The 13,071-nt window shown below is 46.0% G+C and overlaps 1 protein-coding gene across 1 annotated transcript in view; it reads left to right on the forward strand.

The window, feature by feature from the left end:
* Positions 1-3,174: 3,174 nt before the first annotated feature.
* The window catches only part of FSHR (follicle stimulating hormone receptor), a 158,391-nt gene continuing 148,494 nt past the window's right edge, over positions 3,175-13,071 (forward strand). The window contains exon 1 of the mRNA XM_037895925.2: positions 3,175-3,403. Within this exon, the coding sequence (XP_037751853.1) occupies positions 3,219-3,403 (185 nt within the window). The 5' untranslated portion in view covers positions 3,175-3,218. The remainder of the gene's footprint in view (positions 3,404-13,071) is intronic.

A 13,071-nucleotide genomic window follows, 5' to 3' on the forward strand; every position in this document is an offset into this window, starting at 1 on the left:
TAGGAGAGCGGGGGTGGGGGTGGGGGAATCTTTTGTAGTGATAATCAAGGTGGGCCATTTCCAGCAGTTGACAAGAATGTGTGAGGAACAGTGTGAGGGGAGAGGGGGAATAAACAAGGGGAAATAGTTTTACTTTCTTGTAAGAACACTTGATACAAGATCTCTATCAAGCGTTCTTACAACTGCAATACCCACCTGCTGAAGTGAAGAAACAGATTGACAGAGCCAGAAGAGTACCCAGAAGTCACCTACTACACAACAGGCCCAACAAAGAAAATAACAGAATGCCACGAGCCGTCACCTTCAGCCCCCAACTAAAACCTCTTCAACGCATCATCAAGGATCTACAACCTATCCTGAAGGATGACCCATCACTCTCACAGATCTTGGGAGACAGGCCAGTTCTTGCTTACAGACAGCCCCCCTACCTGAAGCAAATACTCACCAGCAACCACACGCCACACAACAAAAACACTAACCCAGGAACCTATCCTTGCAACAAAGCCTGTTGCCAACTGTGTCCACATATCTATTCAGGGGACACCATCATAGGGCCTAATCACATCAACCATACTATCAGAGGCTCGTTCACCTGCACATTTACCAATGTGATGTATGCCATTATGTGCCAGCAATGCCCTTCCGCCATGTACATTGGTCAAACTGGACAGTCTCTACGTAAAAGAATAAATGGACACAAATCAGACGTCAAGAATTATAACATTCAAAAACCAGTCGGAGAACACTTCAATCTCTTTGGTCACTCAATTACAGACCTAAAAGTGGCAATTCTTCAACAAAAAAACTTCAAAAACAGACTCCAATGAGAGACTGTTGAATTGGAATTAATTTGCAAACTGGATACAATTAACTTAGGCTTGAATAAAGACTGGGAGTGGATGGGTCATTACACAAAGTAAAACTTGCATCCGATGAAGTGAGCTGTGGCTCATGAAAGTTTATGCTCAAATAAATTTGTTAGTCTCTAAGGTGCCACAAGTACTCCTCATCATTTTACTGAGTCTCACTGCACATGGTGTTTTTTCTTAAAGTCCTGCCTCCTAGACTCATAATATTTCATGAAAATCTCAGCTTTTATTTTAAAAAAAAAGTCTAGCCTTCATGATTGCACAGAAAATCTTGAAAATATTAATCCTCAAGGGTTAAACAGAAGAATCCATCTCTCTAAAAAATCTGATGATTTTGTGGGGCTTAACTCATGATTTTTAAACAGTTGGAGTTGGCAATACTGGTAAAGCAAAGCTTGATTTATATCTTGATTGCTGTAGATTTAAAACTCAATAATTGGGAAAATGCTTGTGTGTCCCATGATGATGGTTTAAATTTAATTTCCTGCATCCCAATTCATATGCATATATGGCTTCTACCATGACCAAACAATAGATGTTGCTGGGTTTATGGACCCAAAATTAATCAAATTGAGACCTGCATTGGTATGTCTTCTTAATGGTATTAATTAATGGACATGTTCACATAGTGTTATTGCATTTACAAAATATTTTGCATATTCATGTAGTGAATATATTGATCATTGATATAAATAAGTTTCAACATAAAAGATTAAGACATTTCTCTTTGGCTACATGTTCTTCTGCCCCACAGAAACCTCTGATATCTTGGTACTTTCAACAGCAATTTCAGCTGAAAGGCTTCAAGAACTAGAAATTCAACACAGAAAAATCTTACTAATCTTAGTTAGTCCTATTGACTTTTGGCCAAATCCCTAAGTCTTTACTCAAGCCAGCTTCAGTGAAGTAATATAGAATTTGCCATTGAAATCAATGGCAGTTTGTTTGAGAGAGGACTTAGAAAGAGACCACAGGGTGTGGCCTTTTAATTTTAGTTCCAAAGTTTCAATTAGAAAATGAGGGAGAGGTCTAAATTCCTATTTCTTGTGGACGTGAGCTGGTGTAAGTTGGTAGAATGACTCAGTGAAAGGAAACAGTTGTAGTTAGCAAGGTCTCTTCCTCAAGGATTCTTATTTTATAACAGGACAGAAAAATAATTTAACATGAGTGTAAAGTAAATGGATAAACTCCCCAAGATAGAGTCCTGTGACTTGCCTTTAAGGAGTCTTGCCTTCCAGGAGACATTTCCTCCTCTGTCTCCCAGATAGCTGTTCTTGTAGCCCTTCCCCTGTTATTCCACAGGGGAGTGGAGATCAGGGGTGAAAGTGAAATGGAGCTCTTACCAGTACGGGGCCAGCTCTGGCTCCCCTAGAAAGGGTGGGGCCTCAGGCAGAAGGGATGGGGCTGGGGTCAGCATCCCTACCGGCCCATCTGTGCTGCCTGGCCTGCGCCACCCGGGCGGGTCCAGCGGTGATTTAAAGGGGCGCAAAAGGGGCAGTGACGTGAAAGTGCAACTGTGGCAGCAGTTTAAGCAGTATCCTTAAAGCTCTGTTGTGGCAGCACTTTAAAATCAGTGGTAAGGGCTGGTACTGGCAGCTACTTTTTACCGGTACGCCATACCAGCCCATGCCGCCTTACTTTCACCCCTGGTGAAGATTAAATTGACTCCTTGTTCATCAGGAACCATTTACTGCCATTTACTCTCACCAGGGTTTCTCCAAAGACACAAGCCAACAAATGTGCTCAAACTGTGCCCTAAGAATGTTAATTAAAAATGTGTATTTTGCTTTGGTTTTGGGTGCTGCATCCTTTTAAAGTCAAGACCCTATTCAGTAAAATCCACCATAGAATTCTTGTGTGCTTGTCACAGGAAGTCACAAAGTACTAGTGAAGAATTCAAGTCCTTGACTAGGAAAGCCAGCATACAAATATAAACACTGCAGCATTTGTAAGGAGAGAGGGATCCAGCAATAACAGGTAAAAGTTCTTGGTCCCTACTAGTTATTGTTTAATATTGTACATGTAAAACACAGCTGTAGAAAGAGAACTTTTTGCATTGTAAATATGCAAAATATTTAAAACACTTTAATTAGATTATTAAGGTTCTGTGGCTTCATCCACACAACTTGAAACATAAAGTAAGTTTTATCACATAACAAGTTCCTGTTAGTATACAGTTCCCCTCCACACCTTCCCTAAAATGCTTATGGAGCACAGGCCATGAACTGAAACTTGCAAAGAAGTCATCCCCTAAGAATCACATGATTCACTTCAGCTTTTAAGGCGGATCTTCAATTAGAGGAGTCATTCCTAGTCATGCAGTAGAAGGCTGTAGAGCCTTCCTTTTAAATGAGGGAGGAGAGCACAGATGTAAAGACAAACATGTCTCTTTTTTTAATCTGTTTGGTGGTTTTCCTGGGTGGTTGCTTTGGATGTCAGCATCATCTCTGTCAGTGCTCTGACAGGATATTCATCTGTCAGGAAAGCAAAGTGATCCAGATTCCTCGGGACATTCCCAGAAACTCCACTGAACTGTAAGTAAGGAAAGGGAGCTGTTGCAATTTTCAAGCAGCGGCTTTGCTGTTACCTTGCAAAATAAACTGCTGCTTGGCAAGTCAACATGCTCAGTTTTGGAGGAGTCCAGGGCTTTGTCTAAGAGACTTATACCAGCTGTTTTAAAAGCAGAGAACTCTGTCACACTCATTAAACCACCATATCCCCCTCAAAACCTTAATATTCTGTATAATAAGAGCCTCTGTTATTCTAATCTCTATTTTAACACCTTTGTTGAGAAAAGATCAGTTAAACATTGCAAAGCGTATGCTTCAAAAGGAATCTATTTTTTTATTATTAGTATTATCCTAGCATCTAGTAATCTAAGCTTTCCTTACAACCTGCTTTAGCATAACTGAAAATGAGTGGAATATGTACCATGTTTTGTTTGCCATAAGGAACTTTGGAAACATTTTTGTTTGTACAGTAGTAACTCTCTAGAGAAGTGTTGATTTGCCAAAAAGGAACTTGTGGTTTTCATGTGCAGTCATGCAGCACTTTACAGGGTTATCAGTCCCTCCCACCCACACCCCCCCAAAAATTTCTGAATAAAAAGGTGATTCTCATCATTCATTGAAACACTGACTGCATTCATGATGATAAATAAAGCAAAGATTTAGCGTTGTCTCAGCTAATTGCTTTATAGTTTTTAGAGTTTCTAGTTGTTTCCCATAGGATGACATGTACAGTACTAGACATCAGATATCTTCCAATATGGTGACAAGACTAGTGAGATAATTCTCAAAGCTAATATTGACCATTAAAATAAGCCAAAGTGTTTTCTCTCTTTCTTTGCTTTAAAGCACTTTCATCCATTATCAGCTAATATCAGAAACCTAACGTAAAATGAGCATACCTGGGTAAATCCTTTAATAGTAATTATAGCAGCCAGTTTGGATGGAAGGGCCAAGGCAGAATAACACAGCTGATGGTTCACTAGCTAGATCTTGCAAACCATTTTACATCTGTTATGCTAAAATTACCCCACAGCTTTTGAGCACAAAGGATTTTATTTTTAATCAACAGAAGGAGTGGTCAAAATTTGTGTTAGGCACTCAGCTTAAATAAAAGCAATAGACTGCAGTGAGACTCTCGAAAAAATGACTAAATTAACTACAGGAAGACAGTGAATATTTAAATCATTATACAACCAACTAGAGGAAAATAATCCATGTACAATTTGGGTGGCCTAAATCCTGGGTGAACCACACTCCAGGTATAGATAGCTAATTGTGATTTGTTTCTTTAGATTACACGGCTAGAATCTGCCATCTAGGGACCACATAAATCAGTATATCCTTATTTTAATAAGGAAATGGAACTCTAAAACATACGCACCTGTTACAGTGGGGGCTTGTTAAGGAGTGGTCAGCCATTTAAGGAGTTATCAGGGGATTTCTAATTAGCTAGCTTCTCAGAATGACTATTGACCCTGTGGGTCAAACAGGCTATTTGGAGGAAAGTCTTTGTATGTTTAAAAACAGTAAATAAATAAATAATATTTCAAGAAGAAAGCATCGAATTATATAGCCATGAGAAAAGGAGTACTTGTGGCACCTTAGAGACTAACAAATTTATTTGAGCATAAGCGTTCGTGCCACAAGTACTCTAAGGTGCCACAAGTATTCCTTTTCTTTTTGCGAATACAGACTAACACGGCTGCTACTCTGAAAATAGCCATGAGAGTTAGAAACACAGGCCAGACTGTCTTTTCACTTCCACCAGTTTTAAATCCCTTGATGAAATCTTGTCCCCACTGTAATCAAGGACAAAACTTTAATTGATTTCAGTAAGGTCAGGATTTTACCCATAGTCATCCTAATATACATCTGTGTAAATGAGCAAAGAACTAGACCCTCACTATGAACTGTGTCAGAACTAGTGTCAGAACTAGACTTAAAGGTCCATGATGTGTTAGAAAAGGGACTGTAAAAATGGCACCTTTCTGCTCAAGGCACACTTTGCTATGGATCAGATGTACTGATTTAGCTCTGCACTCCAACTAGCACTGCAGATTCTCAACAAAACTAGATTCTTCTCTAACCTTGCATTTCTTCAACAGCACGTAGGAGTCCAAAAGGATCCACAGTAATAATAGTAATAGTAATAATCAGTAATGAGGGGTGCTATAAAAGAGGCAAACGCTTTCCTCTTTCTACTGGCATCATATCTTTATGCCTGGGCTCAGCTTCTGTAAGCTGCTTTTCACTCAGGTGCTGATTGTGAGAGAGAGCAGAGATACAGTACTGTTCATGTTTTTCACTTTCCTCTTCAGCATGGGCACGGGTCATTTGCAGGTTTAAACAGGGGCGGCAGGTTTGTATAATTTTTGGTGGTGCCAGAACAGGTCCAAGTCTCTCTCTCACGCACACGCACCCACACACACACCCCACCTCCCTAAAGGTTTGGGAGGAAGTTTGGGTGTGGGAGGGGGCAGGGGGTCGCCTCTGGGAAGGCATTTGGGTGCAAGGCGTGGGCTCTGGGAGGGAGTTGGGGTGTGGGGTCTGGGCTGGGGCAGGCAGTTGGGGTGCAGGGGATGGGCTCTGGGAGGGAGTTGTGGTATGGGGGCTGGGCTGGGCAGGAGGAGTGGGTGTGGGGGATGTGCTCTGGGAGGGAGTTTGGGTGCGGGGTCTGGGCTGCGGATTGCGGTGCAGGGGGTGAGGGTTCTGGCTGTGGGCACAGGTTCTGGGATGGGGCAGGACCAGGGTTGAGGAGCCTGGGGTGCAGACAGGCTGCCCTGGGGCTAGGGCCAGAGAGGAGGACTCCCCCTAACCCTCTTCCCCCACTACTGCTGCCCCTCACCGTAGCCTCACTGGGGGTGGGGGATGGGGCTGCCTGTAGCCCAGTATGGGGCAGAAGCAGTAACTCTGGGTGAGGGGGTGCAGGGTGTCACAACACTCATAGAATCATAGAATATCAGGGTTGGAAGGCACCTCAGGAGGTCATCTAGTCCAACCCCCTGCTCAAAGCAGAACCAATCCCCAACTAAATCATCCCAGACAGGGCTTTGTCAAGCCTGATCTTAAAAACGTCAAAGGAAGGAGATTCCACCACCTCCCTAGGTAACACATTCCAGTGCTTCACCACCCTCCTAGTGAAAAAGTTTTTTCTAATATCCAACCTAAACCTCCCCCACTGCAACTTGAGACCGTTACTCCTTGTTCTGTCATCTGCTACCACCGAGAACAGGCTAGATCCATCCTCTTTGGAACCCCAATTCAGGTAGTTGAAAGCAGCTATCAAATCCTCCCTCATTCGTCTCTTCCACAGACTAAATAATCCCAGTTCCCTCAGCCTCTCCTCATAAATCATGTGTTCCAGTCCCCTAATCATTTTTGTTGCCCTCTGCTGGACGCTTTCCAATTTTTCTACATCCTTCTTGTAGTGTGGGGCCCAAAACTGGACACAGTACTCCAGATGAGGTCTCACCAATGTCAAATAGAGGGGAACAATCACGTCCCTCAATCTGCTGGCAATGCCCCTACTTATACAGCCCAAAATGCCATTGGCCTTCTTGGCAACAAGGGCACACTGTTGACTCATATCCAGCTTCTCATCCACTGTAACCCTTAGGTCCTTTTCTGCAGAACTGCTGCAGAGCCATTCGGTCCCTAATCTGTAGCAGTGCATGGGATTCTTCCTTCCTAAGTGCAGGACTCTGCACTTGTCCTTGTTGAACCTCATCAGATTTCTTTTGGCCCAATCCTCTAATTTGTCGAGGGCCCTCTGTATCCTATCCCTACCCTCCAGCGTATCTACCCCTTCTCTCAGTTTAGTGTCATCTGCAAACTTGCTGACGGTGCAATCCACTCCAGATCATTAATGAAGATATTGAATAAAACCGGCCCCAGGACGACCCTTGGGGCACTCCGCTTGATACCGGCTGCCAACTAGACATGGAGCCATTGATCACTACCCATTGAGCCTGACAATCTAGCCAGCTTTCTATCCACCTTTATAGTCCATTCATACAGCCCATATTTCTTTAACTTGCTGGCAAGAATACTGTGGGAGACCATATCTAAAGCTTTGCTAAAGTCAAGGAATAACACGTCCACTGCTTTCCCCTCATCCACAGAGCCAGTTATCTCGTCATAGAAGGCAATTAGATTAGTCAGGCATGACTTGCCCTTGGTGAATCCATGCTTCAGTTTCTTCAGTTGTACAATGTTGATAGTCATAAGTTGCCTACCGCACAATGTTGTATAAACTAGTTATTGTTTGGAATGTGAAAAGCCCCATGCAGGTACTACATTTTATTATCTCAATGAGTCAGGCATGTCTTCATCTCTACCCTGAACCCTGGTGCTACTCCAGTCAAACATGGCACAACAAGTTGTACCTAAGAGGAGTTTCCCAGAGTACATAGTGTATGAGATGTGAGCATACAATATGAAGGTCTAATGCAGAAACACAGCCAGGATGAGAGACCTATGAGGTCAAAGGTAGATGGAGTATGAGCTAAGCTGTGGTGAGGGGAAAGGGAGCCAGGATGCCTGAGAGACTTGCAAGGGCAAGATAGAAGATAGAATCCAACCTCCAATTCATCTGAGTAGAATATGAATTCATACCCAGATGGCGAAGAACCATGCATTCAGCATTCATTTTCCTGTGACACAAATTCTTCAACAATATATATTATTTCTGCAACTTCTCCTGACTCAATGAATCAGCATCGTAGAGGATCTTGTGGAAATGAAAACAGCATGTCTTAGTGTTCATTGACTGTTCTTGTTTAATGTTAAATTTCATTAATCACATCTGTCATGCCCTCAGAGGTAGCCAAGATACTTTGGCAAAGGAAATCCTGACGATATCAAAATGTGAACATTGTTTGTAGTTAGAATGGGTGCATGTAAAGTTCTAGGTACTTTTGACAATGTTACCCTAAGTCCCATTGTTGAAAGAGACTGAAGGCTGGCACTACACTGACAACTTGCATCTGCTGTGTCTCTCAGAGGTGTGAGAAATACACATGCCTAAAAGTTGTAGCTATGCTGATCTAACCCCCAACATAGAAAATGATATATCAACAGAACAACCCTTCCCATTGCTGCAGTGGATATCTTGACTGAAGTGCTACAGCAGCATAGCTGCAGCACTGTAAGTGTAGACATAGCCTCAGAAGCCTGAGGATTTATCTGCATTGAGGCCTTGTCTACACTACAGGGGAAAATCGATCTAAGCTATGCAATCTGAGTTATGTGAATAGCATAACTCAAGTTGACATAGCTTAGATCTACTTACTGTGGCATCCACACTGTGCTATATCAACTGGAGATGCTCTCCTGTTAGCTTCTCTTACTCTTCTTGTTCCCGTGGAATACAGGAGTCGATGGGAGAGCAATCTGCAGTTGATTTAGCGGGTCTTTGAGTGGCAATGAATTGCTCACCGTGCATCAATCCCCCGATAAGTGTAGACAAGCTCGTAGAGTTATTTGGGAACAGCTATTCTGGAATAACTTCATGTGCGGACACTTGTCTGGAATAATAGTTCCTTGTTCTGAATTAGCTTGATCTCTTTTGGACGTGGACTATGCAAAACCTGAAAAAGGCACTCTTAATGTGGAATAAAAGTGTCTTTACGTGGAGTCTTCTCTGGAATAGCTATTTCACTTTAAATTCACACACTACTAAACTAGACTAACTTTAAGGTGTGGACAATGGGACTCAGGGCTTGGCTTTTAGCATTGCAAGACCTAAGGGCCAGATTTTTAAAAATATTTAGGCACCTAAAAATGCAGATAGGCACTAGTGAGCTTTTTAAAAGCACCTCAATGCCTAATTTCCATTGCTATCAATGGGATTTAGGTCCCAGATCCTCAAAGTTACTCAGGCATTGCGCCACTCAGCATTGCAATATATAACCCTGGGGTAGCCTACCACCTAATGGTCCCAAGCTAGACACTCTCTAGGCTAGATCCACGAAGAGATTCAGGTGCCTAACTGCCATTTTTAGGCTTCAAAATCTGGCCTTTAAATCCTCACAAACCTTGCTTAGGGGCTGCCTAACCCTGTAGGCACCTAAATTCCTTAGGCACCCAAGTGTCCCTCAGTGGGCATGCATGCTGCCACCTGATGCCTAGCTCACACCTAAACCCCAGCAGATTCACAAATTAGGCATTCCTCTGCCTCTTAAGCCTCTGGGGCTTGATCCAGTAGGTATGTTTTGAGGCTGCCTTACCTACAGATGGTGGCCCTTTATAGCCAATAGCCCTAGAGCATTCACAGGATATGGGAGACAGATTCAAATCCATACTCTGTCCGAGAGAAGCAAGAACTTAAACCAAGGTCTCCCACCTCCCGAATTCCTGCTCCTCTTGGACAGAGTGGGGATTTGAACCTGAGTCTCCCATACCCTGGGTCTTAAGTACTTAACTAGCTGACCTGGTGCACCTAGTGATGGACTAGAGAGATGTACCTCCCTCTGCTCAGGATCCTCAGCTGTGAACCCTCTCCTGGAGTTAGGCACCTAACCCAGCTCAACCACTTAGGTAGCCCTTGCCTTAGCAGCCAAAACCCTCTGTCTGTCTTCTGCTTATGCCTGATACCTTTTATGCTAGTCATATGTTTTCTTGTGCCCCATCTGTCTTTTGTGCAGGTGTTGTGCTGCCCCCCACACCTCCAACCTATTGGTGGCCTACACTGGGCCCTCATGATGTGGGGAGTGGCAGGTATCAGGTCTTAGGCATGCTCAGAACATGCTTTATGAGTGGGGCCTGGCTGGTGAGATAGGTGGTCCCTGCCTAGTTTGAAAATCTCACTTTGTGGGTTCCAAGGCTTTGGCTTGAGTTAGGGATCAGAGCTGCTCATTAGCTGGGGTGGAAGGTCTCAAGGCTTAGGCAGCTTTGCAAATGTAGACCAGCAGAAACCTAGGTGCCTTGGGGACTTAGGCAACTGCAGGGTGAGCAGGCAGCTGAGAAGCAGTTTTGAAAATGTCAGTGGTGCCTAAATGATGCACTTAGAGCCTAAAAAGGCTGATAGGAACCTACATACCTTTAAGGATTTGGGCATACATGGTTTGGAAAATCCCACTAGGCACCTATATGAATCTTTAAGACCACCTGGGGCAGGGGTTGACAAACTTTTTGGCCAGAGGGCCACATCGGGGTTGCAAAACTGTATGGAGGGCTGGGTAGGGAAGGCTGTGCCTCAAACAGCCTCGGCCCCGTACCCTATCCGCCCCCTCCCACTTCCCATCCCCTGACTTCCCCCCTCTGAACTCCCAACCCATCCAACCCCCACCTACTCCTTGTCCCCTGACCACCCCCTCCCAGGACCGCCCGCCCCTAACCGCCTCCCAGGACCTCACCCCCTATCCAACCCCCCCGCTCCCTGATCCCTATCTACCCCCCACCCCAACAGGCCACCCGGGACTCCCACTCCTATCCAACCCCACCTGTTCCCTGTCCCCTTACCGTGCCGCCCCCCCCCCCCCGAACCCTCGACCCATCCAACCCCCCTGCTCCTTGTCCCCTGACCACCCCCTCCCAGGAACCCCTGCCCCTAACTGCCCCCCCGGGACCTCACCCCCATCCAATCCTCCCTGCTCCCTGTCCTCTGACTGCCCCGAACCCTATCCACACCCCCACCCCCTGACAGGCCCTCCCGGGACTTCCATGCCTATCCAACCGCCCCCCGCCCCCTTACCATGCTGCTCAGAGTAGCAGGAGCTAGCAGCCTGGCTGGAGCCAGCCATGCCGCTGTGCTGTCCAGCAGGAGTGGCAGGCCAGAGCATGGGCAGCGCAGTGAGCTGAGGCTGCAGGGGAGGGGGGACAGCAGAGGAGGGGCCGGGGGCTAGCCTCGTCAGCCGGGAGCTCAAGGGTCAGGTAGGATGGTCCTGTGGGCTGGATGTGGCCCGTGGGCCATAGTTGGCCCACCTCTGACCTAGGGTTTCCAGGTGTCCAGTTTTCGACCGGAAAGCCCAGTCAGAAAGGGACCCTGGCAGCTCCAGTCATCACTGCCGACCAGGCCATTAAAAGTCCGGTCGGTGGCACAGTGGGGACCTGGGGTTTAGGCAGGCTCCCTACCTGCCCTGGCTCCGTGTGGCCCCCTGAAGTGGCTGCCAGGTCCCTGTAACCCCTAGGCACATGGACGGCCCAGGAGGCCCTGAGCGCTGCCTCTGCCCAAGTGCTGGATCTGCAGCTCCCATTGGCTGGGAAACATGGCCAATGGAAACTGTGGGGGTGGCGCCTGCAGGCGTGAGGGCAGCGCATGGTGCTTCCCTGGCCACCTAGGGGCTGCAGAGACCTGGCAGCCACTTCCTTAGGGCTGTGATAAGAGCTGCTGGGACCCTGCACCCCCTCCTGCACCCCAAGCACCTACCCCAGCCTGAAGCCATCTCCCACACCCTGAACCACATTTCTGGCCCCACCCGGAGCCTATACTGCCAGCCCAGTGCGCATACACCCCTGAACCCCAACCCACTGCCCCAGCCCGGAGCCCTCTCCTGCACGCCAAAACCCTCATCCTCGGCCCCACCCGAGAGCCTGCACCCCCAGCCAGAGCCCTCACCCCCCCCTCTGGCACCCTAACCCCCTGCCCCAGCCTGATGAAAATGAGTGAGGGTGGGGGAGACCGAGCGACTGTGGGAGGGGTGATGGAGCAAGCAGGGGGTGGGCTTTCAGAGAAGGAGTGGGGCACTGGCAGGGCCTCAGGGAAGGGGCGGGGCAGGAGGCAGGTTGGGGATGTTCGGTTTTGTGCGATTAGAAAGTTTGCCACCCTATACCCACCCCTAAATACCTTTAAAATATAAGTCCCTTTTTCAAAAATGACTTAGGTACATAGAAGCCTAAGCCCATTCACGTTCAATGAGACTTAGGTGTCTAATTCCCTTTTGAACATGGGAGTTAGTCATCCCATTGATTTTAGTAGGAGTTAGGCACCTACTCAAAAGGGATGTATCTGCACTTTAGGCCTTGCAATACTCGGCCTTTTGTGCTCTTTAAAGTTTTACCTTAGTGTTTTGAAATATTTTACTATTTCCAGCAATATTTCTGAAACTATATACAGGGGAATCCCTCTAGAAAGGGTAGAATCTTTTGAAATCATACACATTTTTAAAGGTTTCAGAGTAACAGCCGTGTTAGTCTTTATTCACAAAAAGAAAAGGAGTACTTGTGGCACCTTAGAGACTAACCAATTTATTTGAGCATGAGCTTTCGTGAGCTACAGCTCACTTCATCGGATGCATACTGTGGAAACTGCAGAAGACATTATATACACAGAGACCATGAAACAATACCTCCTCCCACCCCACTCTCCTGCTGGTAATAGCTTATCTAAAGTGATCATCAAGTTGGGCCATTTCCAGCACAAATCCAGGTTTTCTCACTCTCCTGCTGGTAATAGCCCATCCAAAGTGACCACTCTCTTCACAATGTGTATGATAATCAAGGTGGGCCATTTCCTGCACAAATCCAGGTTCTCTCACCCCGTCACCCCCCTCCAAAAACCACACACACAAACTCACTCTCCTGCTGGTAATAGCCTATCCAAAGTGACCACTCTCCTTACAACGTGCATGAAAATCAAGGTGGGCCATTTCCAGCACAAATACAGGTTTTCTCACCCCCCCCCCTTTTTCCAAAACACACACACACACACAAACTCACTCTCCTGCTGGCAATAGCTCATCCAAACTGACCAC

The sequence above is a fragment of the Chelonia mydas genome, chromosome 3 (genome assembly GCF_015237465.2).
Source record: "Chelonia mydas isolate rCheMyd1 chromosome 3, rCheMyd1.pri.v2, whole genome shotgun sequence".
NCBI classification, from domain to species: Eukaryota; Metazoa; Chordata; order Testudines; family Cheloniidae; genus Chelonia; species Chelonia mydas.